At 39.2% G+C, this 27,676-nt stretch overlaps 1 protein-coding gene, 1 long non-coding RNA gene and 1 pseudogene across 3 annotated transcripts in view; 2 read left to right on the top strand and 1 right to left on the bottom strand.

Annotated features, from left to right (window-relative positions):
• Positions 1-3,332: 3,332 nt before the first annotated feature.
• On the bottom strand, positions 3,333-16,218 carry LOC135321843 (uncharacterized). Of its 2 annotated transcripts, none has more exons than XR_010381995.1 (2): positions 16,025-16,218; positions 3,333-3,464 (listed from the first exon to the last, which is right to left on the bottom strand). It is a non-coding gene; the product is annotated as an uncharacterized LOC135321843 (long non-coding RNA). The 2 variants fall into 2 exon arrangements; XR_010381994.1 differs by lacking the exon at positions 3,333-3,464 and adding an exon at positions 6,959-8,739 and having other exon boundaries at positions 16,025-16,125.
• Positions 4,959-5,305, top strand: LOC105104289 (10 kDa heat shock protein, mitochondrial-like; annotated as a pseudogene).
• A 55-nt stretch (positions 16,219-16,273) lies between the features above and the next one.
• EIF3A (eukaryotic translation initiation factor 3 subunit A) overlaps positions 16,274-27,676 on the top strand; it is a 32,593-nt gene continuing 21,190 nt past the window's right edge. Inside the window, exons 1-6 of the mRNA XM_031461850.2 lie at positions 16,274-16,459; positions 22,210-22,400; positions 22,739-22,875; positions 23,279-23,442; positions 24,899-25,098; positions 26,513-26,721. Of these exons, the coding sequence (XP_031317710.1) occupies positions 16,411-16,459; positions 22,210-22,400; positions 22,739-22,875; positions 23,279-23,442; positions 24,899-25,098; positions 26,513-26,721 (950 nt within the window). The 5' untranslated portion in view covers positions 16,274-16,410. The remainder of the gene's footprint in view (positions 16,460-22,209; positions 22,401-22,738; positions 22,876-23,278; positions 23,443-24,898; positions 25,099-26,512; positions 26,722-27,676) is intronic.

Raw genomic sequence — 27,676 nt, 5'->3', positions numbered from 1 at the left:
GATGTGGAACCAAGTCTTAGGATTCCAGACACACACCAGTCTCTGTGATACACAGCTTCCCATTTTGTGGCTTGCTGCTTGTATTCCTTTGTAAATTGCTTTTTTTTTTCCCTTTTGCTCAGCTTTATGGTTCTTTTTTTTTTTTTAAAGATTTATACAAGTTAATATTTATAGCTCTCGTTCAGTAATTTTAACTGTTGAGATATTTTGTATATGAAAATATTATTTCCATTGTCTGTTAATGGACATTAAGTTTGCTTGTTGTTTTTTACTACATCACTACACTGCTGCTGTTTTGAACAAGTCTCCTTATTTTACCTGCTCTTTACCTTGGGAAATTCTATACCATCAAGTCTCAAATATGATTTCTTCTCTAAACCCAGGCAAAACTACATTCTCTCTCTTCCAAGGTCAAATAGCATTTGGCCATAGAGCTAGGATTGGAGTATATTTAGGTGTGTATATGGCTCTTCCATTTCTTCCATTAGACTGAACTCCTGGAGGGCAGAACTCTGAACTGTGCACTTTTGGATTCTTTGTGCTTACTATTGTAGTAAATAGTTGTTAATGTTTCTAGTTCCCACAGAAGATATGCAGGTATTAGGGGTTAAGGAGGGGAACGTAGGTTCAGAATCAGTTTAAAAGCCAAACAGACATTTGCACTCATGTTTCAATGGCCTTTTCAATCTCTAGTGGGGTTCTACAGATAAAGTATTTACAAGGAAAACATCTTCTTGTGGATTCTCTTTTCTTTTAATTGTTTTTAAAATTTTATTAGAAAAAATTCTAATGCAAGAAGAGGTGCCAAGATGGCAGAGTAGAGAGACTCATAGCTCATCCACTCCCACAAATACACCAAGAACTACATCTACAAACCCACTGAATTTCACAGAACACCTACTGAACTCTGGTAGTGTCTCTTGCTTTGAAATATAGGAGGATTCTCACAAAATCCATCCATGCTGTATAGCGCAGGGAACAATATTCAATATCTTATAGTAACTTATGGTGAAAAATAATATGAAAACGAATATATGTATGTTCATATTTGATTGAAGTATTGTGCTATATACCAGAAACTGACACAACATTGTAAACTGACTATACGTCAGTAAAAACATATATATATATATATATATAAATTTTTAATACAATATGTAAAGGTTACACTCAATTTACAGTTACTATAAAACATTAGCTATGTTCCCCATGTTGTATAATACAACCCGGTAACTATCTCACACCCAACAGTTTGTACTTCCCACTCCCCACCCCTATTTTGTCCCTCCTTATCATTGGTAGCCACTAGTTTGTTCTCTGTGTCTGTGAGTCTGCTTCTCTTTTGTTATGTTCACTAGTTTGCTGTATTTTTTATATTCCACATGTAAGTGATATCATACAGTACTTGTCTCTTCCTATCTGACTTATTTCACTTAGCATAATGCCTTCGAAGTCCATCCATGTTAATACAAAAGGCAACATTTCATTCTTTTTTATGGCTGAGTAGTATTCCAGTGTGTGTGTGTGTGTGTGTGTGTGTGTGTGTGTGTGTGTGTGTACCATATTTTCTTTATCCATTCTTCTGTTGATGGACACTTAGTTTGTTTCCATATCTTGGTGATTGCAAATAGTGCTTATATGAACATTGGGGTACATGTATCTTTTCAAATTAGTGGGGTTTTTTTTTTTTTGGATATATACTCAGGAGTGGAAAATAAAAATAAACTCCAAATGGATTAAAGACCTAAATGTAAGACCAGGTACTATAAAACTACTAGAAGAAAACATAGGCAAAACATTCTTTGACATAAATTGCAGCAATATTTTTTTGGAGCCAGCTCCTAAAGTAAAGGAAATAAAAGCAAAAATAAACAAATACAACCTAATTAAACTTAAAAGCTTTTTCCTAGCAAAGGAAACATTGACAGAACAAAAAGACAACCTACTGAATGAGAGAAAATATTTGTAAATGATATGATCAATAAGAGATTAATATCGAACATATGTAAGTGGCTCATACAACTCAACATCAAGAAACAAACAACCTGATTAAAAAATTGGCAGAGGGTGGGCAGAAGACTTAAACAAATAATTCTCCAAGGAAGAAATACAAATGATCAATAGGCACATGAAAAAATGCTCAATATCACTAATTATCAGAGAAATGCAAATCAAAACTACGATGAGGTATCACCTCACACCAGTCAGAATGGCCATCCTTCAAAAGTCCAGAAATGACAAATGCTGGAGAGGCTGTGGAGAAAAGGGAACCCTTCTACACTGCTGGTGGGAATGCAGTTTGGTGTAGCCACTGTGGAAAACAGCATGGAGATTCCTCAAAAGACTAGGAATAGACTTACCATATGACCCAGTAATCCCGCTTCTGGGCATATATCCAGAAGGAACCCTACTTCAAAATGACACCTGCACCCCGATGTTCATAGCAGCACTATTTACAACAGCCAAGACATGGAAGCACCCTAAATGCCCATCAACAGATGACTAGATAAAGAAGATGTGGTATATTTACACAATGGAATACTACTCAGCCATAAAAACCAACAACATAATGCCATTTGCAGCAACATGGATACTCCTGGAGAATGTCATTCTAAGTGAAGTAAGCCAGAAAGAGAAAGAAAAATACCATATGAGATCACTCGTATGTGGAATCTAAAAAAAAAAAAAACAAAACCATAAATACAAAACAGAAACAGACTCATAGACATAGAATACAAACTTGTGGTTGCTAAGGGGGCAGGAGGTGGGAAGGGACAGACTGGGATTTCAAAATTTGTAGATACTGACAGGCATATGCAGAATAGATAAACAAGAATATACTGTATAACACAGGGAAATATATACAAGATCTTGTGGTAGCTCACAGTGAAAAAAATGTGACAATGAATATATGTATGTTCATGTATAACTGAAAAATTGTGCTCTACAATGGAATTTGATACAACATTGTAAAATGACTATAACTCAATAAAAAAATGTAAAAAAAAAATGGGCAGAGGAACTGAATAGACATTTTTCTAAAGAAGAAATGCAGATGGCCAACAAGCACATGAAAGAATGCTCAACATCATTAATGATCAGGAAAATGCAAATCAAAACCACCATGAGATATCACTTCACACCTGTCAGAAAGGCTATCATCAAAAAAGAACAGAAGTAACAAACGCTGGCAAGGATGTGGAGAAAAGGGTACCCCCTTACACTGTTGGTGGGAATGTAAATTGGTGCAGCCACTGTGCAGATAGTAGCTCCATTAAAATTAATAAAAAAAATAAACCTAACTACCCCCCCAAAAAAAACCAAAACAAACACACCAAAACAACAGAAATGTATTTTTTCACAGTTCTGGAGGCTAGAAGTTCAAGAAAAAGGTGTCCGCGTGCTAGGTTTTTCCGAGGCCTCTCTCCTTGGCTTGCACAGCTGCCTTCTGGGCCCCCAGAACACTATGAATTGTATAATAAAAATACAAATATAAATATTTAAAAGTATAGTATACAAAGGTATATATTTATAAATGTTTATAAACGTAAATATTTAGTATATAGATACATTGAATGTACTATATATGGTCCATATCTGTAAAAGTACAGAAAAATATTCAAATGTTAGCAACAGTGGTTTTCTTTAGGTGAGTAAGACTTCAACAATTTTTTCCTCCTCCTATTACTTTTATTTCACAATTTAAAAAGTACTGTATTTCATTGCATCCAAGAGTTCAAATTTTCAAATCTGAAATTGGGATGCATCCTACAATTATAATTGAGAGTTTTTTACTTCCTTAATGGTACATAAAATGATATGCTAAATCATTGATGGCATTTCTAGATTTGATGAAACATGGTAAACAGAAAAACAAGAAAATATGTTAAATCCATAGACCCCAAATATCCTGCCTTTTCCACTTCAAGGTTACTTGCTGAATCTTACAGAGACACATTTAGCCCAAAATGTGTAATAATTTTCTGTGGCATCTGGGCTTGGGTAATCATTTTCCATTAAATCAGCAAGAATGTACAATCAGTAAACTCGATTTCCCTTGCTCAGTGTGCTAACATTTGCAAAACAGACTGTGACACAGGCTAAAGGCTGGTGGTACAGACTTAACCACAACAGAGTTCTTGCCTGTGACCACCCTGCAGCCGGTGGGTAAACAGAAAAGGGAAGAGGGAAGGCAAGACCAGATCTACTGCTTCTAGGATTTCAGATCTAGAGATCCAAACGTGCGGAAAGAGAAAAAGCCAGGAAGTCCCAGAGGTGGACCGGCCGAGAGCGTCTGGAGTTCATTGCCCCTCCTCGCTCCTGCGCGGGCTGCTCATGCTGTGGGCGGGGAGCCAGAGTAGGCACTCTAAAATACTTCCTTTTAAGAATGAGTTAGGGACGGCCCTCTGTGGCTCAGGTCCATGCGTACTCCCTTAGTCTTTGACAAATTCTGGAGACATTCAGAAAATAAACGAGGATGTAGATACTAAAAGAAAGGAGTTGAGGGAGATGATGGTGGATGCAGGGAGGGAAGGATACAGAAGGTTGTGGCTAGGCCCGCAGGGAGTGGGACGCAGGGCGGGGGTGGAGAGGCTATCTTTGGGAAGGTGGGGGAAGGATGACTGGAATTGAAGCCTCCCTCCCACCCCTTTCATAACCGCGTGCTTTCGGACCTGCCAGACAGGTTCTCCAGAGTTAAGGGGAGAAGCAGTGGGTGGAGAGAGGGCAGGCATCCCAACCTTTGGCGATAAGATTGCTGCATTGTTACAGGCGGAAGGAGCTGGGTGTGGAAACAGACAAACTTGAGTTCTAATCCCGGTTCAGGCCCTCCGAGCTGTGAAACCTCAGGGAGGGTGCCTGTCTTCTCAGCGCTTGTTTTCTTGGTGATCAAATGGAGCTAATCTTACTTTCCTCTGTGCCTGCCCTAATGAGTTGGATCAAGAAAAATCTTTATGCTAATGTTGCAGTTAAGAATAGCCTTGTGGAGAGTACAACTGAGCTGCCTTGGCCAGGCATCTAGAAAGTTTCTTCCCCTCTTCGGGCGAGTATTAGCTGAAAGGAGCACAGCTGAAACTGTAACCAAAAGAGGCATCATGCTTCCAGAGAAACCTCAAGGAAAAGTATTGCAAGCAAAGGTAGTGGCTGTTGGATCGCGCTCTAGAGGAAGGGGTGGAGTGATTCAACAGTTAGCGTGCAAGTTGCAGATAAAGTTCTTTTCCCACAATATGGAGGCACCAAAGTAGTTCTAGACGGCAAGGATTATTTATTTAGACATGGTGACATTCTTGGAAAGTATGTAGACTGAAATAAGTCACTATTGAGATAGCATCACGTGAAGCTGCCTGTTCCTCTAATGTTCTGAAATCTTTCATCATGTAAATAATATCCATGTCTCTCTTTTATAATAAACGAATGCTGTCTCTTCCCAAAAAGAATAGCCTTGTGTAGGGGGTCCCTAAGACCATCCCCAGATTCGATGATTTGTTAGAGGGACTCACAGGATTCAGCATATAGCTGTACTCATGGCTTTGAGTTAATAAAGGCAGAGGATTCAAAGCCAAATAGCAAAGGGGAAAGGCACAGGGGGTGATGTCAAAAGGGAAAGTAGGTCCAAGATTCCAAGAGCCCTCTCCTAGTGGAGTCACACAGGATCCACTTAATTCCTCCAGCGACAAGTTGTGACAGCACAAATGAAATATTGTTGACCAGCGAAGCTCATTAGAGACTCAAGGTTTTTTATCGAGGGCCAGTCACATAGGCACCTTCTGCCCCACACATACTAAAATTCCAGACTCTCAGAAGGAAACAGGTGTTCGGCACGAGCCCCACTATGTATACGAATAGTTTAGGTACAGTCGATCACTGGTATCGGTTCTGGGAACAGTGGGAGCTCTCCCAAAATCCAAGTTCTTAGACACCAGCCAAGGGCCTATGTTCCCAGCAGGCTTTTCTAAGGGTGGCGGTCTCCGGCTGGCCTGCTCCGTCTCGTTTGCACAGCCTGCTTGCTCCCTGCTCCCCAGGAAAAAAGAAGTTGTTGGCACTGATGTGGATTTGGAAAATGCCCAAACTGTCTGGGCATGTGGATAAGGGACCCTGACATTTTCCACAGATGGTCCAATGCCCAGGTCTCTGTGAGCCAAACGTGGCTCTTCTTTTCATCTGTTTCCATAATTGGATTTACTCAGATTAGGCCTGTGCAGTCAAGACTTTCTTTCGGGTGGCAGCTCTTTTAAGGGATTCCAGGCCTGCTTGGGGACTGGAGAGTCACCTCTGGAAGGGGATTCAGTCAACTGCCCTGACACTCTGTCCTGATGGTTAACTGGCTTCCAGCCTAATTGAGGCTTCCAGAACATTCCCAAAAGGAAGTCAGCCTCCTTGTGTTCTTCAAAGTTTGAGGACTCTAATTTTGGAAACAGTAGACCCTAGGCCCCAAACAGCCCAGCTTTGGAGCTGTGTTGCATTGAAAGAAGCATCTCAGTAAGAAAAATGCAATTAAAATGAATTCTGACCCTTATTTGCACTTTTCAAAGAAAATTAAAGATGATGGAATCCCTTACCTGCAATGATGTCTTAAAATACTTTTCATATTTTAAAAATATTTCAGTTTATTATTTTTAAATGTTTTAATTAAAAAAAAAATCTTGGTGCTGAAACCTGGGATAAACGTTTTGTTTTAGAATTTCAGGAAAGTTGCAGTGGTAATACTGAGAGTTACCATATACCCCTCACCCAGTTTCTTCTATTATTAACATCTTACCTTTGTCGGTTTAGTACGTTTGTCACAACTAGTGAACAGATGTTGATACATTAGTAACTAATGTCCATATTTTATGCAGATTTCCTTAATTTTTACCTAATGTCTTTTTCTGTTTCAGGATTCTATTTAGGACAACCTATTATATTTAGTCAGCATGCCTCCTTAGGGTCCTCTTGGCTGTGACAGCTTCTCAGACCTTCCTGGTTTCTGATGACCTTGATCGTTTTGAGGAGCAGATGGCCAGGTATTTTACAAATTGTCCTTCAATAAGGAGTTGTCTGATGTTTTTCTCATGGTTAGACTGGATTATGCATTGGGGGAGGAAGACCACAGAGGTCAAGTGCAGTTCTCATCACATCGTATGAAACCTTGATCACCTGGCTGAGGTAGTGTTTGCTGGGTTTCTCTTCTGTAAAGTCATTCCCTTCTTCCCTTCTGACTCCTCTCTCCCTTACTGTCCTCTTTTGTGTTTAGTTTCCCCACCCTCACCCCGGGGGGGAGAGGTAATTAGGTATTTATTTATTTACCTTTAATGGAGGTACTGGGGATTGAACCCAGGACCTTGTGCATGCTAGGCACGCACTCTACCACTGAGCTATACCCTCCTTCTACACTGTCCTCTTTGGGTAGAAGTCACTATGCATGGCCCATACCTAAAGAATGGAGGGTTATGTTCCACTTCCTTGAGGGCGAAGTATCTACACAAATTATTTGGAATTCTTCTCCACGGGGAATTTGTCTATTCACTTGCCTTTCTTTTTTATTCAATCATGTATTTATGTCAGTGTGGACTCCCTCATATTTTTGTAAACTCTCTTATTCGTCTGGTCCAGGTTCTTCATCTCTCTCCACTCTCCTTACAAATAACCCTTCCTGTTACCTTCATCTTCTCTCCTCTTTCCTTCTCCCGACCCCCACCCATTAGCCTTCTCCCTACTCCTCTAGTCACCTCTCTCATTTTAGCCCTTGCCTACTTGAATCTCCTACCCAACTTCTCCAGCTGTTCTCTTGATTGACTACTTCATGTACTGAATAAAGAATAAGCAGAAAACAGGAGGAGAGCAAAGGGGCAATGCTCATTAGTCAACATCAGTATAGTTTAGCATTTGAGGGGGCAGAAGGGGGCTGTGAATATTTCAAGCACTGATTATTTTATCCATCTTGTGTACATATGTGTGGCAATGATTTCTAGAGAGCTTGCGTCAGGGACTGTGCTAAGAACACATATGTAGTATCTCATCTAAACCTAACACCCTCATCATGCTCATTCCATAGGTGATAAAACTGAGGCTTAGAGAGATTATTTACCCAATGTCAAGTAAAATGGCAAAGCTGGGGTCTGAAGCTGCATCTGACTCCAATCTGGCATGCTTATAGGAAGAACTGAGATGTATTTATAACCCTAGTTCCCTAGGAAATAAAACATACTCCCAGTTCTAAAAACACCAGTGTGGATTATAATAACATGTTCATAATCTCAGAGTCTCAACTCTCATGAGGCTTTTGCTCAAATCATCTGAATTTGTATATTTAGACCTTACACAGTCTTGCCTTTTCCTCCATGGAGGTGTACCTCAGTGTTCACTTCCTGCAAGGCAAGAAAAGCCTCCGTAGTGTTTCATTCTTTCTTCTCTATGAGTTAATATGGAGAAATCTGTTAAGATCTCTGTATTCGTTTTCTCTTGCTCTGTAACAGGTTACCACAAACAACAGCTTAAAACAAGACCCATTTATTAGCTCCCTGTTCTGTAGATCAGTGTGACTGGGTCTCTGTTCAGGGTCTTGCTGGGCTGAAGTCCAGGTGATGGCCAGGCTGCATTCCTTTCTGGGGACTCGGGGAAGAATGTGCTTCTAAGCACATACGGTTGCTGATAGAATTCAGTTCCTTGCAGTTGTAGGACTGAGGCCTCTGTTCACTGGCTGGCTGTTAGCTGGGGGTGGGGATGAGTGGGGAGGCTGTTCTCAGCTCCTGGAGGCTGCCTCTGGAATTATTTTTTTTGGTTAAAAAAAAATTTTTTTTCGAGGGAAGGTAATTAGGTTTATTTATTTTTTGGAGAAGGTACTAGGGATTGAACTCAGGACCTTGTGCATGCTAAGCATGCACTTGCCTCTGGATTTTTGCCATGTGGCTTTCTCCATAAAGCTTCTCATGCTTTGAATCTCTTGCCTCCTCTGCCTCTGATCTCTAGACCCCGATTTAAAGGGTTCATGTCATCGGTTAGACCCACCCAGATAACCTCCCCTTTTTAAAGTCAGCTGTGATGTATAACATGACTTAATTGCAGGAGTAACACACCATCACATTTACAGTCCCAGGTATTAAACAGGATGTGTATACCAGGGAGACGGAGTCTTGGAAGACATCTTAGAATTCTGTCCACCACGGTCTCCATTCCTTTATTTATTCACACATCACATATTTCTGGAATGCTTGCCCTGTGCTGGGCGTAGTTCCAGGAGTTGGAGATGCAATGGTGGACAAGACAACTTGGTCTCTTAAAGCTTACTGTCTAGTGCAGGAAGAGGGACGGTAACCAAGGAAACAAAGAAAACTCCCAGTTAGTGCTGAATGCTCTGCTGAAAATTAAACCAGGCTGGTCTTCAGATTAGACTGAGTGGTCAGGAAAGGGTTCTCCGAGGAGGGACTGTTTTAGCCGCTCCCTGAGATGGTAACACAATGACAAGATCCATGGGAAAACTGTCTAACATCCACCAACCTGAGATGAAAGCCGACCTGTCCCAGGGTTCCTTCTAATCATGTTTAACCTCATTTCACAAAGAAGCCTCTTTTCGAACCACACCCAAAACCACTGTGCAGTGTCTTACTCTTTCTGCTTCCTTGGCTGTAGTTGGCTTGTGTAGCTTTGGGCATAATCTCCCCACTTCCCAACAGGAGCTGGGCTTCCTGGCATGCTAACAACCACATGTGTGAGCACGTGTGCCAATTCCCACAAATAAGCCCCTCCTTCTCCCCTCAGCCTTCTAGAATCCAGAAGAATATTAACTGAAGACTCCTGAGTATATGATGCATTTTTCCCAATAAATAACAAGTATTGCCAGGACGTGTTTCTGCTGAAAATAAACTCATCTTTTTTTTTAAAATACTTTTTTGTGGGGGGAGGTCATTAGGTCTATCTAGTTATTTATTATTATTATGTATTTTTAAAATGGAGGTACTGGGGATTGAACCCAGGACCTCATGCATGCTAGGCACGTGCTCTACCATTTGAGCTACACTCTCCCCCAGAAAATAAATTTGTCTGAATCTGCATTCCAATGTTCCTGCTTTACATTCGCAGAACCCAAAGACTCAGTGAGAACTGTCTGGCACAGGCACAGTGCACTGACATCTGCCCTTGGTTTAAAAGATTTCCAACCCCAGCCGGATGCTTTCATGGTTAAGAATGCAAGGCCATGAGGTTTTAGACCCTGTTTGTTATCATGCAGCTGGAACCACCAAGGTGCTCTGAAACAGACACCGAGCAAACACTTCCTGGGTGTGACCATGTGCCAGGCACTGTCCAGACACAAAGATGAACAGTCCCAGCCACTATCTTCAAGGGACTTCCAGGGTCATAGAGGAGACTAAAATGCAGATCAGGAGGCTTTCCTTAACCAGTTGTCATATATTCAACAAATGTTTATCGAGTGCTTACTCTGTACGAGGCACTGTTATTAGTGCTAGAGATGTAGCAGTTGAACAAAACAGACATAAATCCCTGCTCTCAACAAACTGATATTCTAGAAGGATAGACAATTGAGAAATAAATTCATAAAACGTATCAGAGATCAGACAGTGATAAATAAGTACATGCTATGGAGAAAAACAGAGAAGGGTTCTAGAAAATATGGGAAGATGGGACGTTATTATTACTTTAAAGAGGTGAGGGAGGACATCACTGGAAAGGAAACATTGGTGCGGCATGGGAGGGACAAGGGGAGGGAGCGGGTAGTAGGGCCTTGCAGGCCATTATGAGGACTGACTTTTACAGAGTGATCTGGGGGCTATAAGAGGGTCTTGAATAGGGGACTGACATGATTGCCTTGCTTTTGTTTTAAAAGCACCCTCTTCCTTGCTACGTGGGGGAAAAAGAGAAGGGAGCTAGGTGAAAACAGACAAGCTAGCAGGTGAGATAACTTGTTACTTCCCCACGGGTGTAGTGGGAAATTGTTTTATACACTCCAGGTGAGACATGATGGTGACCGGGACCAGAGTGGTAGCTGTGGAGGTGGCAGCTGTGGGATTTGGTGATGGGTTGGTTGGATGTGGGGATATGACAGAAAAGGTGGTGAAAAGGATGTTTTCAATATTTTTGTGGCGTAAGCAACTAGAAGAATGGGGTTGCCATTATTCACTGGGGGAAAATGACAGGACGAGCAGGTTGGAGTCAGAAGAGACCAGGAGTCTGGTTTGGGGCAGGCTGAGTATACGCTGGGTGTTGAACATTTACAGATGTGTCAGCTAGACATCCAGATGTGAGGCTGGCTTTCAGGAGGGAGATCAAGTGTTGGTGATACAACTGTGAAACATAAGCACAGATGGGATTTCTAAAGCTATGAGCTAGCGTGCTGGGTACTTCCGCCTTTACTGCAGACATTGTTGCGTAATAAATTGGCCATAAAGCAATTTTGCCGTGAAGGATACAATAACTGGTTGACAGTTTTTGGCTTGACAGTTTGCTTTCAACTGGTTCAAATGCATTAGCATTTCTTCCAGTTAGTGATGTCGTTGATGGCTTTAACAAGCTGACAGATAATGTCCCTCTTCTACTTTTCATTATTTTACCTTTTATGGCAAAATTGCCTATGGCCAATTAGTTATGTTGCAAAAATATTTGGGGTAAAATGCTTGCAACAAACATGCCCACAGCAAAGATGCTTATAGCAGAAGTACCTGGAACCATGAGCTAGAACCAAGAGATGTAGTTAGAGGAGGGAAGAGGTCCAGGAGATGACCCCTGGGACTTTTCAACCTTAGAGTTAAGAGAGATGAGGAGTAGACAAACTGAGGCATGCAAAGCCTAAAATAATTACTCTATGGCCTTTTATAAGTGTGCCAAGAGTCCTGGTCTAGACTCTAGGGTGTCACCATATGTGTCAGTGGCTGAGGTCAGGTAGACAACACAATTGGGAAGCAGGTGGCCAGAATACTGGCAGGATCATTTACATGGGTACAGAGGCCACGGATCATTATGATGGTAGTGTTGGACAGAGTGATAGGGAGCCAGATCTGAGTCAAGAAATGAGGAGGTGTGACCCGGGATGTGAAGATGCCTGTAGAGAGAGGACTGTGATGTGGAGGAATCACGTGTGGCCTAGACTGATGTAAGCATCAAAACTCAGAACTTAAGGAGGGGAGAGAGAGAGACAGAGAGAGACAGAGAGTGAGCAAGCTCTGGAAGTAGCTAATGGGAAGAGCTAGTCAGTCACTGATCCACCTCCAGGCACCAGTGGCTGGAGGGAGGAACACAGCCACCCTCGGACAGTGTTGCAGGGGCAGCAGCGCTCAGGATTGACTGGGGTGATGGAGTTAATGGTGGCCTGAGCAAAAAGCACAGGCACTGGGGACGTTAAGTCAGGCCTGGCTGGCAGGAAAGGCTTTGTAGAGGACGTCTCTGAGCTGAGGCTTGAAGTATTAGCAGGAGTTAAGTCAGGTAATGTTGGGGGAGGGGATGGGGGAAGGAAGGGATATATATGTGTAGGAAAGCATGATATCTTTGAACACTGAGCTCAGAAAATCATGAATGAACTTCAGCACAGCCAAAGATTTAGAACTGGTGCAATTAGGAGCTTTAGGTGAGGAACATGATTGTTTCTTCTTTAATATTTGCATGCTGGGGCTTAGGTATACTGAGCACTCTGAGCTCTATGAAGGAAACAAGACACACATTGGGCTTTGAACTTGTTACTTCCCCATGGGGATAGTGGGAAATTGTTTTATACAAATCTTTACATAAGGATTCGTTCATATCTCGCTCCATCATTTTTTGAGAGCATCCTGTCTGCCCAATGCTCAGGCCATACAGTGGTGAACAACACAAATATGGTCCTTTCCCTCTTTGAGCTTATAGTCTGCAGGCAGTTACTTTGAAGTATGGTCAGTGCTAAGACGATGTTATTGGTGCTCAATGCCTTGGCCTCTAAACTCATCTGGGGGCCAGGGAAGAATTCTGGTGGAAGTGATGTTTAACCTGAAGGAGAAATAGGTTGCTGTTGCCAGAACAAGGAATGGGTAGTGGTGAAGAATTTTCAAGTGAACGGATGGCACGCATTGGGTTGGAGGTGGGAGAGGGCTATTTAAGGCACTGAAAGACATTGAGTGTGGTGAGAGATGGACCTAGAAGAGATGATGAGGGCCTAGACTGGCATCTCTATCTCCACTGAGCTTCTGGTGAGTGTTCCAAGCCTTCCGCTCTCTACACTGCAACGTCCAAGAAGGCGGGAACCAAGTCTGTCTTGTTCATTGCTGTGTACTACCTCCTGAGCCTGGCCCATGGTATTGGCTTGTTGATAATTGTTGAATGAACGTGTACCTGTGAACGTTGGTCTACCTCTGAAATTTATGTTCACCAGTTCACCTTCATTACAGCATTCTTATAAACAAAATAATGAATGTGAAAGTGTTTTGTAAGCTGTAAAACAAGATACTTGTTTTAAACCTGTAAGATATTATGTTGCAAATATGTATAATGCAGTACCTTCAATTGTGCCCTTAATAACTGTTTGAGAATCTTATTTATTCCACTCAAGTCGGAAAAACCCTCCAAATTACTGCATTAGATAACTTATCCAGTCATATATAGTACAAAAGTGGCTTGAGGGGAAAAAAACTTCATCAGCCTGATTACTTCCTTTTGCCACTTCCTCAAGTGGCTTTTAGCATATTCAGGTTGCTTGTTTTCTACTAACTGAACGCTACTCAACAGCAAGTAATTATGCTTTTCTCCAGGCCCAGAATAGATCCTATCTTGTCCCTCATTGTGTACTCATGTATCTTCACCAGTGAATCATCATCTCCTTGAAAGTAGGCATTTTGCATCTTTTTATCTCCAGCATCTAACTTTATGGCTGCTTGCTAGAACTGAATACCTGATAGTTGGACTTAATAGATAAATTTATCCTGGAAATTGACAGTATACCTTTACTCACTTAAAAACATGGTAATAAACTGTAAATAATTTTATTCAATGCACTTAAATGATCACTGGCTATTATATCACCAAATGCTTCATAGTCTTCCCTTGGTATCTGCAGGGGATTGGTTCCAGCCCCCACCACGTACCAAGTCTGTGATGCTCAAGTCTCATATAAAATGGCATAGTATTTGCATGTAACCTACCATATTCTCCTGTATACTTTAAAAATTAAAAAAAATTATTTTTTAAATTGAAGTATAGCTGTTTACAATGTTGTGTTAATTTCTCATGTACAGCATAAAGATTCAGTTATACATATATATTTTCATGTTCTTTTTCATTATAGGCTATTACAAGGTACTAAATATAGTTGTTTGTGCTATACAGAAGGACCCTGTTGTTTCCTGTATACTTTATTTTTTTCTCCCTTTTTTAAATTGAAGTATTAGTTTCTAGTGTACAGCATGATTCAGTTTTATATATATATACACACACACACTGTTTTTTTTCTACTACAGGTTCCTGTATACTTTAAATCATCTCTAGATTACTTATAATACTTAATGCAACATAAATCTACATAAATAGTTGCCAACAACAAATTCAAGTTTTGCTTTCTGGAATTTTTTTCCTGAATATTTTTGATCCACATTTGGTTGAATCTGAGGATGCAGAACACCACGGGTGTGGAGGGTTGACTATACTTCCTAAATAACTTCAAAGAGAAAAGGATGAAGATACAGAAATATTGGATTTGACTTTACCTCCCAATTTTCTAGTATTTTTATTGTTTTTAAGTCTACCAAATAATGAATAATAATCAATAATCATTTTACCATTTTTCTTTGTGATATGACAATGGAAAGGTAAGAATGTTGGAAAGCTTTCCTGATATTTAGGCCAGGTTTCCTTTTATTTTATTCTGTTACATCTCTCTATGGCCTACTCAATAATTTTCTATCTATAGCATCTAAAAGCTCTATTTGCTCTTATGTTTAGCTCTTTAATTTTGACTTAATTATTATACACACAAAGAAGTCTCTTGATCTTGCCCCATAAAACAGTTCCTGCAGCTTCTTAGTACTTATTGCTCAACCCTGTCTGACTCGTATTTTTTTGAGGAGTAAACTCAGACATTTACAGTGGCCTAAGCATTTTGGAGGAAGAACTCTCTGAAATTAATTTTAAAATAACCTGTTTTAGAATTTGTGATTTTTTTGGTCTATGTCTGCATTCTTCAAATTTTCTTTCTTCAAAGTGATAAACTTAAAAACAGAAAAACCTCTTTGCTGAGGCAGAAGGAATGAAGGGGAAATGCTTTTTGTGTGTATGTAATGTAGTTTCCTCATTCATTAATGTGGTACTCTCATTAATTCACATACCACACCCATTATTACAAAATGTGTAATAAATGTGCAACAATTTATTCCTCTGCTGCTTTCTGAATTTTTCTTCTGAACACATCTTAATTTCATACAAGGTACTGAGTACTCAGATTCAGTTTAAATGGCTTTCAAGTTCTAGATATAATAGTTAATGTTTGAACATTAAAATTGTTAATCAATAATAAAAGACTGTAGCAAAGGGCTTGTTATAAATTGATTTTTTTCCTAACACTCATTTTCCTTATATTTGTTTGTGATGTGTGCTGAATATAAAGGCGACAACATTCCTATGTATTTTCAAACATTTTGAGGGTCTGGTCTGCTGCAGGCACCCCACCCCCCCAGCCAAACTGTTGTCCCCAGTCTGTCCCCATCCCTCAAGTCTCAGCTCAAAACTCGCCTTCTCTGAGGGCAGGCAATCTCTGTCACCAACTTAAAAATTCTGCCTAGATAAGAAATATGCTTGCCTATTTGGTTATTTATTGCATCCCCCCTCCCCATGCCAGTCCGTCATGTGACAGGTCACCACTATCTCCCAGTGATGACTATCGCTGGCCTAATGATACCTGCTGAATGCATCTGTGTTAAATGTATAAATTCGGCATTTTCACTCAACGAAGACAGGCCATTCCCTAGGCGATGGGACCAGATTGTAACTTTGCATAACTCCGCACAAATCATGTTCAAGATTTATCTGTGCAGGCGCCTGCTTGCTGCCCAGACAGAAGCTCTGACCCAAATCTCACCTTTTCCACCCGGAGTCTCGCTCCAGGTGCGAGGGGCCTGAGAACCGGCTCCCTAAGGTTTCCCCGCGGAGTCCCGAGGAGGCACCGGAACTCGAGCAGGACGCCCACCGCAGCCACGTCAGCAGCCACGCGTGACGCCAACGCGCCTGCGCGCGGGGAGGGGCGGTGCGCGTGCGGAGGCCCGCCCTCTACATCCGGGGCCTGGGCGGCGGCGGCGCCGCCGTGCGGGGGTCACGTGGCCTCTTCCTTTCCGTCTCTGGCCGGCTGGGCGCGGGCGACTGCTGCCGAGGCGCGTGGAGCCTCGCGCTGCTTCCCTTTCGTCTCCTGTCCCGGCCCGGGCCGCTAAGGAGTTCGCTGACGCCGGGTGAGCCGAGCCTGCCGCCAAGATGCCGGCCTATTTCCAGAGGCCGGAAAATGCCCTCAAACGCGCCAACGGTGAGTAGGGAATCAGGCAGCGCGGGGCTGGGGCGGCAGGAGGCCTCGGAAGTCGAGGGGCCCGGCCTGCTTCTCGTTGCTCCTCCGCCCGACTGCGGCCAGATAGGAGGCCGATGCGGCCTGCCCTCCGCCGACCCAGTCCCTGTTTGGGCATGGTTTCCCTTCTCTCTCCAACCGACCGGGGAGTGGGAGGCGCGGAGCCAGGAACCGTCGCTCTGGGCACCCTTCCTTCCTCCGCTGCCTCCTGGTGCCTCTCGGGGGCCGCAGCTCCGGAGGCAGGCCTACCCGGGCCCGAGCTCCTCCCCTCCGTCCACCTCCGCTTGGCCCTCCAGACCACGGGGCTTTCTGCTTACGCCCCGCGCCCCCGGCCGCCATCTGGGAGTGCCGGGGAGGAGGAAACATGGCTCCCTCCGGGGGACAATGCACGCGAGAACCTCGACTCCACCTCCCGCCGGGGCCGGGAGCCCGGCAGTCCTACCTCCAGCCGTCCCGCGGACACCTCCGCCCCCCAGATCCAGCGCCACGCTTCGCGGGGTCAGGGTCCACTTACCCTTCCCCTCCAGCCACTGTCTCCGTTTGGGGGACTCGGATCCGTTTAACATGTTTACTGATTTTTTCTGGCATTGATTATTGGCTGCTCAAAAGCCTGTTCCGACTCACAGGAAGTTGGGGCAGAGTTGATACTATAAGAGGGACTTGAAGTTCTCAAACGTACCGAAAGTGAGGCCTAGAGAGACTGGTTTGCCCAAGGTCACTCTGGGAGTTAGTTGTTGAGCTAGGAGACTAAAGCCAAGGTCTGTTAACTTCCAGATCAGTCGTTTTTTTTTTTCATCACAGCGCCGCTGCTTGCGATTTTTATTTCCATATGTGTACTTAAGCCACGGGCGCTTTTGGGAAAACTTGTGTGTGTCCTGGTCTGTTCAAAAGGCATTTATTACGTTGGCATTATGGGGTTGCCAGTGTGTCGTACGTGTCTCTGGTCTTTAAAAACTTTCTTATTTAGGGTTCATGTGTTAGGGCGTCCATCCATTGCTCTTATTTTCATCCTTCCACCTGAAACTGGTTTTGAGGTTAATCCATGTTGTAGATGGATATGCCATGTATTTTAGTTTTATGCTTGCGGAACTTATTTTGTTAGCTTGTTTGAAAATTCTCTTACGAAAAGGTCAGTTTCAGTCAGTACATAAAATTGATACTACTGATACTCTGTCCAGGCCATAGATGTTTGTCATATGCTTGTTATTTTAACTAAAAGTATCAGTTTCAGGGAGAAGTAAGTCTGTGGAATCGGATAGTACCACATTCTGTGCAATAGAGTAAGTCTTAAAAAAACAATCTACAACTACAAACTACAACTTTGATCTAATTACCACTCAGTCTAACCCTTTAATGGTTAGAACAGGCAAGAAGTTTAAGAATGTTGATTAATTTATAGGAAAGAAACTAGATTGAAATGGGAATTTATCCCTCCAAAATAAACTAGTAAAGTTAGAAAATTTTTTTTTTGATGTTTTGAAACTTAGAATTACATTGTGTAACAAGTGACTTGGGTGAAATTACTGTTCTAATCGCTACTGCAGATCTGTTTTACAGTCATTTGAATGCTTTACCAACAGGCATTTTTTTTCTCTCATTTTAATAGGTTGAAGCACTGTAATCTCGATGGCCTAAATATTACACATTTGATGTGTTCAGGCTTTGTTTAATTCACTCCTCCTGAATCTTTATATGAACTTTTTCAGTAACTTTTTAAAATTAGAAGGGTTATATGATGCTTAACAGATGTTAAATCTTTTCTCACAATTTGTAAGTTGAAGTAGATTTGATTCATCAAAGGCAATTTGGGGAAAACGTCTAAAATTAAAGTAGGCAAGATGAGAAAGGGTTACTGGAGTGAGGGTGGAGACTTGAAATTTGTTGGTGCAGTTTTTGAACAAGGCTGTACTGACTCCTTGCTGCAGCCCTGTTAAGCTGTAGGAAGGGTGCGTCTATGGTAGAGATGCCTTATCATCAAGCAGTAATTTCTGTACCTTTAATCCCTTCTTAGTATCAAAGTGAACATAATGGATGGCACATGGCATTGCTTTCAAAACTTTAAACAGGATGATCAAAGCACATTTTATTTAATGGAAGCAATATTGTTTTATCTATAACATTTGTAATCTTAATCACCTTTAGACCTCATCCATTACATTATCCTAATAAAATATGAATAAATTTTAAGCATGGAATAGTCTTTCAAAGTCACCCTGAGTCTGTATATCAGAGCAGTATTTTTGGAAACAATTGTAGTAATCATCCAAGAAGGTGAGAACTTGGCCTAGGAGTTACAGACCAGAAATTCATACCCTGGAATCATTTGGAAAAAGCTCCCTTTTCCAGATTGTGTTGTTAATGTTGCCAGATTAGTTGCTGCTGACCCTATAACAGCCTCTTAATTTACACTCAACAACCAATGCCTTAAAGATAAAGCTGTTACTAAACTCAAAAATTGTGTAACATTATAGTTGATCTACTTGGTCTGTTGCACAAATAAGCTAGTAAAATTGAAGGGCTGACCTAAATTTTTTCTTTATAGGCTGATACATAGTTTCATTATGTCTTCAAGATAAGCTCAGAATGCCTAGAAGTAGTTTGTAATTTTAATTTTTATATCTAGACTATCAATCTGGAAATGAACTTTTCTTCAAACATTGTAATAGAGCTTTTAGCGTGTGATAATTTTTTCTAGCCTCAAGCTTTTTTCTCCCTAATTAGATAATTCAGAGGAACTAAATCCTTAGATATGTTAGGATAAAGACAGGAACTCACCATCATGGATTATCATATACTTGTTCCTATTCATGTTTTTTTTTTTCTTTTAAAAACATCGTTGTCTAGTATCCATGTTTTCTTTCTTTTTTTTTTTTCTTGGTGATGGGGGTGTCCTTTTTAAAAAAATATTTTTAATGCATTTGCTTTGGTTTGTTAGAAACTATTTCAGAGTTTAAAAGTATGGAATTTGTGATCATTAATTTTGATTGGCTGTTTAGGAAATAAAAAGTACTTCCAGTTCTATCACTAAACAAGACTTACTAGTTTTTAGAATGACATTAAGATAACACACTCATTTAAAAATATGAGATTGGGAAAGTGAATTATTTTTAGACACTTTAGTATTTTGTCATCACATCATGCTGGGGCCAGTTGTCACCTTTAACTCTCCACGTGCCTAATCCATGTTACAAGCACATTGACAGTGCTTACCTCCAGTAGTACATACAGTAGTGTGAGATGTGAATCCTCAACGGAAGATTGGAAATTGGATATTATAGATCATTTTGGTGGTACTGCTGTGATATTCTTAATGTAAAGGATACATTTAAAAACATTCTCTTCCAAATTTTTGGCTGATAGAGACTGTTTTTGTTAAATAGTTGTCAAAACACTTAAAAGTACTGTTGGATTTTAAAACGACCTGTATGCATGCTCTGGGAAGAAGATGGGTAGGTCCTCCTGTTAAAACAGTAAAGTCTTATTCTAACAAAGTATCTGGTTGTATTACACCTTTGTTTCATTTTGTAGGATTTTTTTTTTTTTTTTTTTGGTAATAAAATTGACTCAACTGAAAATAGCCTTTCTCGTATTTGGCAGGATTGATATTGAGACTCTTATAATATTGAAAAGGCGTTTATATTCATTTGCATGTGAGGAATATGATTTGATACAGTATGGAATGATGTAGGATATTGTGTTAAAGATACTTATTTCATTGTGTTTTGTGATGTATCCTGTTGCAAGCTTTTTAATATACTAGAGTTGGATTATTCTAGTTTTCCTGGAGAAGGGAATGTTCAGAATCAGTGTTCCTGAAAGATGTGATAATTGGAAGAAGAAATAACAGAAATGGCACTAAATCTGTAAATCTAGTAAATTATCTAACTTTGAGGCAGCTTTGCCTATTTGCCTAGCAGTTTCATAATGTTTTTGTCAAAGATTTCATAGGAGGAAAATAAACAATGATTTAAAAATGGAGATGAAGTGTTTTATGACTTTTTGTAGTGTAAACTAGAGTTTAGTTTTGTTAAATTATTTTTCAAATGTTCATTGGAAAGATTTGTGTGTGTGTGTAATTTTGTGATTACTGAATTTTAAATTGAACATAACCAGAAAAATACCCACCCCCTCCCCGGTCTATTAAGTGTTTGTACAAAAGAAAATAAAAGATGAGAAAAAACAAGATAAATTTTAACCTTGGTCAGAAATAATGTGATAGAGGAGCCTTTACTTTTGATTGAATTCGAAAAGAGCAACATACATAAACTCTTAAGATTGGAACTGATTTTGAAATGTTGCCACACACAGAATGCCTTCAGGTTTAGGCGGAGAATTCAAGAGTATACATTTCTTTGCTCTTCATTCTAAAATTTTTTTTCCCAATTAGAAATATAAACTTTTAATTTTAGAAGTTTAAAGATTTACACAGTTATTGTAAAGCTAGTGCAGAGGGTCCCCTGTACACCACATGCAGATTCTCCTGTTAATGAATATCTTATATCTGTTGGTACGTTTGTCACAATTAATGAACCAGTACTGATACATTGTTTTTCAGGGAAGTCCATGCTTTGTTCATATTTCGTCAGCTTTCCCTAATGTTCCTTTTGCATACCAGGGTCCCATTCAGAATACCACATTACATTTACTTGTCACGCCTCCTTAGCTTCTCTTGGTTGTGACAGGTTCTTGTTCATGGCCTTGATGGTCTTGAGGATTACTGGTTAGGTATTTTTGTAGAATGTCTCTCAACTGGGATTCATCTTAATGTCTTTCTCATGGTTAGACTAGGATAAATAAGTGGAGCGATATTACGGGCTCATGGATTGGAAGACTAAATATTATTGTCATTTCTTCCAAACTTGAAAGATAAGTTCAATAAAATCCAAATGAAAATCCCAGTGAGCTGTTTGGAGATACCTACAAACTAATTCGAAAGTTTACGTGGAAAGGCAAAAGATGTTGTATAGCCAACACAATACTGAAGAACAAAGTTGGAGCACTCACACTACCTGATATCAAGACTTTACTATAAAGCTACAGTAATCAAGACAGTGAGGTGTTAGCACAGGGAACTATATTCAGTTATCTTGTAGTAACCTGTAATGAAAAACAATATGAAAACGAATGTATGTATATATACATGTATGACTGAAGCATTATGCTGTACATCAGAAATTGATGCAACACTGAAAACTGACTTTATTTCAATAATAAAAAAAAACAGGTATTGGCAAAAGACTAGACACATAGATCAGTAAAGAACGATCAAAAGAGAGTCCGGAAATAGACCCACATAGTCAATTGATCTTAAAGGAAGAAGGTCAATCTAGTGTTTTTTCTGCTTCAAGTCTTAACATAAACTAACAAATAACAAAATCAGCCATATCACTGTGATTGAAATTATACTTTTCTGCATTTGCAAGATTTTTTTCCCCTCATGATTTCAATTTCTGGAACTTTAAAATAACCTAAATATGATTGGTACAGAGGAATTGAGTGAAATCTAGTTTTACCTGTAGACTGTATTTAAGATAGTACAGTTTTTCATTGTTTTATTGGATAATTTTGGAGTAGCTTTAGAAGTAAAAAATAAATGTGACCTCAAAAGAGATGGTGGCGGGTTCAAAAATTAAAACCGCCAAGTTAGAAAGCAAGATTTAGACTTTTGTATAGTCTAAATAACTGATCTTAATTCTCCTGAATTACTTTTCCAGAATTTCTTGAGGTTGGCAAAAAGCAGCCTGCTTTGGATGTTCTTTATGATGTTATGAAAAGTAAGAAACACAGAACATGGCAGAAGATACACGAGCCAATTATGTTGAAATACTTGGAACTTTGTGTGGATCTTCGCAAGAGCCACTTGGCTAAAGAAGGATTATACCAGTATAAGAACATCTGTCAACAGGTATGGACAGCTGAGTTTCTTTTTCAAACTCGCTTTTTAAATTATGGAAATAGTATCATTATAGAAAATCGGGAAATATATAAGGGTGCAAAAAACTAAAATCATATATAATCCATCATTGTTGGGTGCATTTTCTATTTTCTTTACATTATGTTAATGCATAGTATTATTTATATATAAAACGTGTTATAATGTGTGTCTATTAATAAGTGCTTCTAATTTACAGAGGAGCTTTCCTCTCAAAGTTAGTATTTTATATCATAAAATTTGCTTTTACAATACTTTATGGTTTGTTAGGAAAAGTGTTTTATTTTTATTTTACTAATTTTTTTGGTTAGGTAAACATCAAATCTCTAGAGGATGTTGTTAGGGCATATTTGAAATTGGCAGAGGAGAAAACTGAAGCTGCTAAAGAAGAATCCCAGCAGATGGTCTTAGATATAGAGGATCTGGATAATATTCAAACCCCTGAGAGGTATGTGGGTTAAATTGCTAAATACATTTTTCTCAGTGTTTTTCTTTACATGTGTCTCCATCATCCCCATTTGAAGTAGCTGTTTATTAGAAAGAATGCTTATCTTTGAAATTTTAAATGTATGATAACCCCCAAAAGTCATGCACTGTTCAAAATTCATAGAAGTGGAAAATTACAGCTATTAGATAGGAGGGTATATGCTAACTTAAAGGGCTGTAATACAGATTGGAAATTCAAATACTTCGACACTAAGTGATAGCTTTAGTCCAAAGTTGTGTCCAAAGTTGTAGGAAAAATTTGAACTATTTTGTAATGATCATTGTTGGTTTTTGTTTTATAATCAAGTGGCAAAGTAGGAAACCATGTCTAAAATTGTTTTCAACGTTTTAAAATATTTTTGTAGTGTTCTCTTAAGTGCTGTAAGTGGTGAAGACACTCAGGATCGTACTGACAGATTACTTTTAACTCCATGGGTTAAGTTCCTGTGGGAATCATACAGACAGTGTTTGGACCTTCTTCGAAACAATTCTAGAGTGGAGCGTCTCTACCATGATATTGCCCAACAAGGTAAAACAAGAACTGACTTGAAACGTTGACTTAAAGGATAGATTTTGCAAAAGATTAACTGTTAAAGGTAACATTTTCTCCATTGTACTTATTTTACATAGTTTTTATTCTTATTGGAACATGATTAGCATTCATTTGAATATTAAATAAGTGATTGTAAGAAATTTATTTTATTAGTTCTATATGGAATGTATTCCCCTGATGTCTGAAAGACCGTTTAAAGTCATTTTGGAATTTTCCAAGTGACTGAAAGGATAAACTTAACTTTTTGAACTTTTTGATTGCTTTCTGGTAAACTTGAGTTCTACTTTTGACTCCACTGCATATTCTTAGGCAAGCTTCTTAACCATACACTGGGTTTCTAAGGTCTTTTTAAGCTCCTGAAAACTTACGTAATTCTATGAAAAATACATTTTTCCTTTCTTAAACAGTATTACTGTATATAGAACTAAACCTTGATGACTCAGGATCATCATAAAAAGTACTTAGTAGTTAACACTGCGTGCACTTTTAATCTGAAGAACTGTGTTAAGTCTGTTCCTAATCTTGTCTCTTTGCCTTACTGTCACTTACCTTGCTGTCAATGCAGCCTTTTTTCCCCTCAGCCTTTTAACTATATGTGACTTGAGAGTGGCTCTTGGTTTTTCTTATTTTGGCCTTAAGAACATGCTTGTGTTGCCATTCTTTTTAATATGGGGATAATTGGCATTCATTTATTCAAATTTTAAGTGACTTTGTGACTAAGAATATTTTACTTGGAGTCTTAGGATCTGTGTTTTGTTTTGCTTACGTGGCTAGCATATGTGAATTTGCGTTTAACACAAGTAAACTAGGAGGTTTTGATAACAGTTGAGATAAAGCATAACTTGAAGTTAAACTGCATCCCTTTGTTTTAGACCTGTTGAAGTAGAAATACTCTTTCTTAAGGGAAGGACAGAGGATATCCAAAAATGTTACTCTAGTATTGCATATATGACAGTAGAAAATTACTTTGTATTTTAATGATGGAGCAAGTAGTTCATTTACACTTATATCTGTGTACACAGTTGAAATTAGGTTACCATAAATCCCAAATTTGTGTTACTCAGTTTTAATTAGTGCAGAAGCTTTTTGCTTTCTATGTAAATTAGGTAACAAAGTTCATTGTACTTCAGACCAGAATTTTTTTGTTCTTTTAGGATTTGAAGTGGTAAGTGTTTGAAAGGTGATTCCCTCTTAGACCTAAACTTGAATATCTTCCCATTTATAAACTCTCCCAGAACCATATTTTAGTCCTAGATCAGGACTGATGAAAATGTCTAAAAAGGTGGTAGGGCACATGAAGTGAGTTATGACACAGGTCACTTCTAAAGACTGATGGTGAGTTTGGTAAATCTTGTTGAAATAAAACTTATTCAAATACTTAATTTGATGGTGGAAATTAAATTACCTAATTATTTTACGATTATGCTTACAGCTTTCAAATTCTGCCTCCAATATACCCGTAAGGCTGAATTCCGTAAGCTGTGTGACAATTTGAGAATGCACTTGTCTCAGATTCAACGCCACCATAACCAAAGTACAGCAATCAATCTTAATAATCCAGAGAGCCAGTCCATGCATTTGGAGACCAGGCTTGTTCAGTTGGACAGTGCTATCAGCATGGAATTGTGGCAGGTATGTTGTGAACTATTAGCTTTTATTTGTAGTAATAACAGCTCATTTTACTGTTTTTTTCTTTCTTAATAAGTATTTGCATCTGGGTATCTGTTGGTTAATTTCAATAGATGGGTGATGAATTTAAGGTTGTCTGATAGAGTAGGAAGAGTTCTGGATGGGAAATCTCAGGTATTTTGGTTCTAAATGCCTGGTGTCAATTCTGAGCCAAGTCATGTAATCTTGTTCAGACTTGGTTCATTTTTTTGTGCTGAAAGTGTGGCTTAGTGCCTGGTGATGAAATAAGTATAGACTATGCATGTACGAAATTTTTAAAGTGACAATTTCATGGTAGTTTTGTGTCGGTTTACTCATATTTTAAAAATCTGAGTTTGTTTGTCCGATTTATTTTTATAGTAATTTTATTGTATTTTATAAAAGTATTGGTGATGACAGGTTAGAAATTACAAAGACAGATTTGCCCCTTACTGCAGATAGTTGGAGAAGTGCTGCGCTAGGTTCTGGGTTTCTCAGTGCTGCCTTGGCTTAGTCAGCGTGCACGGCGAGTATCCTACATTGGAGAGTTCAGTAGTGTTGGGAATCTTGTCCTCAACATGGCCTTCTTACTCTAAGAATTCTGCAAAGACATTTTCTTTCGCATGATCTTGTAGTCATAACTTGTTTTTATATATTTGACACCACCCTCCCCAAATGTAATTGAAATTGCAAAGTAAGAAACCAAAAATGGGTAGTTTTTCAGCCAAGTGAAAATGGTGATTTCCTGCTCTCTCCTCATAATATTTTCCTTTTCTGTAGGGACACCCTTAAAATAGTACTTGATTAACTAAAGAAGAAAAAAAAAGTTCTGTAGAAGACAAGTAAACATTTAGTATAGGAAAAAAATGGATGAATAAAAGGAAGAAAATAATCCTTCATTATCTTATCACTCAAAAATAACCTCTATATTGTGTTTTACATTGTTCCAGATTTTTATAACATATTCCCTCAAGTGGTCTGATAATACACACCTTGTTTTAGGTTTGTGCAGTTTAAGAAGTTTAAGGATTTAAGGTTTTTTTGTTTTGTTTTGTTTTTCTTTTTTGGTTTGTTTGGATGTGTTTGGGGGCTAATCAGGTCCATTTATTTTTTAATGAAGGTACTGGGGATTGAATCCAGGAACTTGGCTAAGCACGCACTCTACCACTGAGGGCGCCCCCCCACCCAGGATTTAGTATTTTTGTAGTTGTGACATTTTTCTGAACTATATCAGATAATAAATTAAAAGATGAATAAAAAAACCACACATGAAGTCATTTTATTTGCCACGTTTGTTCTTAAGTGTTCTGTGTTTTAAGTTTCATAAAGAGATTTTGAGTTAGATTTTTGTTGTTGTTGTTTAGAATGCACTGACTATGATTTATACCACTAATTTTAGGAAGCATTCAAAGCTGTGGAAGATATTCATGGGCTGTTCTCCTTGTCTAAAAAACCACCCAAACCTCAGTTGATGGCAAATTACTATAACAAAGTCTCAACTGTGTTTTGGAAATCTGGAAACGCTCTTTTTCATGCATCTACGCTCCATCGTCTTTACCATCTATCTAGAGAAATGAGAAAGAATCTTACACAAGAAGAGATGCAAAGGTAAGAATATTACCGGTGAATAGTATTGAAATTATGAAAGGAATATCTTATAAGTGGCATGGTAGTGTTTTCTAGGTTGGGGTTTCTCAATCTCTGCACTACTGATGTTTGGGGCTAGTTAAATCTTTGTTGTGGGGGATTGTGCATTTAGGGTCTTGAGCAACATCCCTGGTTTACCCACTGGATGCCATTAGCAATCTCTCTAGTTGTAACTACCAAAAGTGTCTCCAGGCATTGTTCTTGGGCAGTAGTCTTTGTCTTCAGTAGCTATCTTTTATCTGATAACCAACTCTCCAATTGAAAAAATGGAATATTAAAGACAGTGTTAAGGTATGAGCTTTCTATCCACATACAGGTATTTAGAATCTAAGAGCTAATTAGATGAAAAAATGAATACTTCTATCGAGTAACTTTTTCCTAACTATAGAGTATTTGGTGTGTGCATTTTTTATATACATGTAGTCTATAACCTAATAATCTAAAGACCATTTTATTTTTTAACATTGCATACTTTTCTTTCAGTTATGTTTGGTTTTTATTACATATTTCAGTTGGACTTAGGTAACTCACATACCATCTCTTATTGGCAGACCATGTTATTTTGGCCTCTAGTAGAACTATGTACACCAAATTGTAGCTTTACAGCAATGCATGGAACCAACTAAATGAATTTTTCTGGTATATATTTTTTGAAACTTTGTTTATATATATATATGTATTTATTGAAGTGTCGTCAGTTCACAATGTTGTGTGAATCTCTCATGTACCGCATAATGCTTCAGTCATACATGAACATACATATATTTGTTTTCACATTCTTCATAGGTTACCACAAGATACTGAATATAGTTCCCTGTGTTATACAGTATGAATTTGCCATCCATTTTATATATATTAGTATCTGCAAATCTCGAATTCCTGATTTATCCCTTCTCACCCCCCACCCCGTAACCAT

The sequence above is a fragment of the Camelus dromedarius genome, chromosome 8 (assembly GCF_036321535.1).
Source record: "Camelus dromedarius isolate mCamDro1 chromosome 8, mCamDro1.pat, whole genome shotgun sequence".
Classification (NCBI taxonomy): domain Eukaryota; kingdom Metazoa; phylum Chordata; class Mammalia; order Artiodactyla; family Camelidae; genus Camelus; species Camelus dromedarius.
The sequence above is the reverse complement of the archived record's forward strand: the minus strand, read 5'-3'. Positions and strand labels throughout refer to the sequence as shown.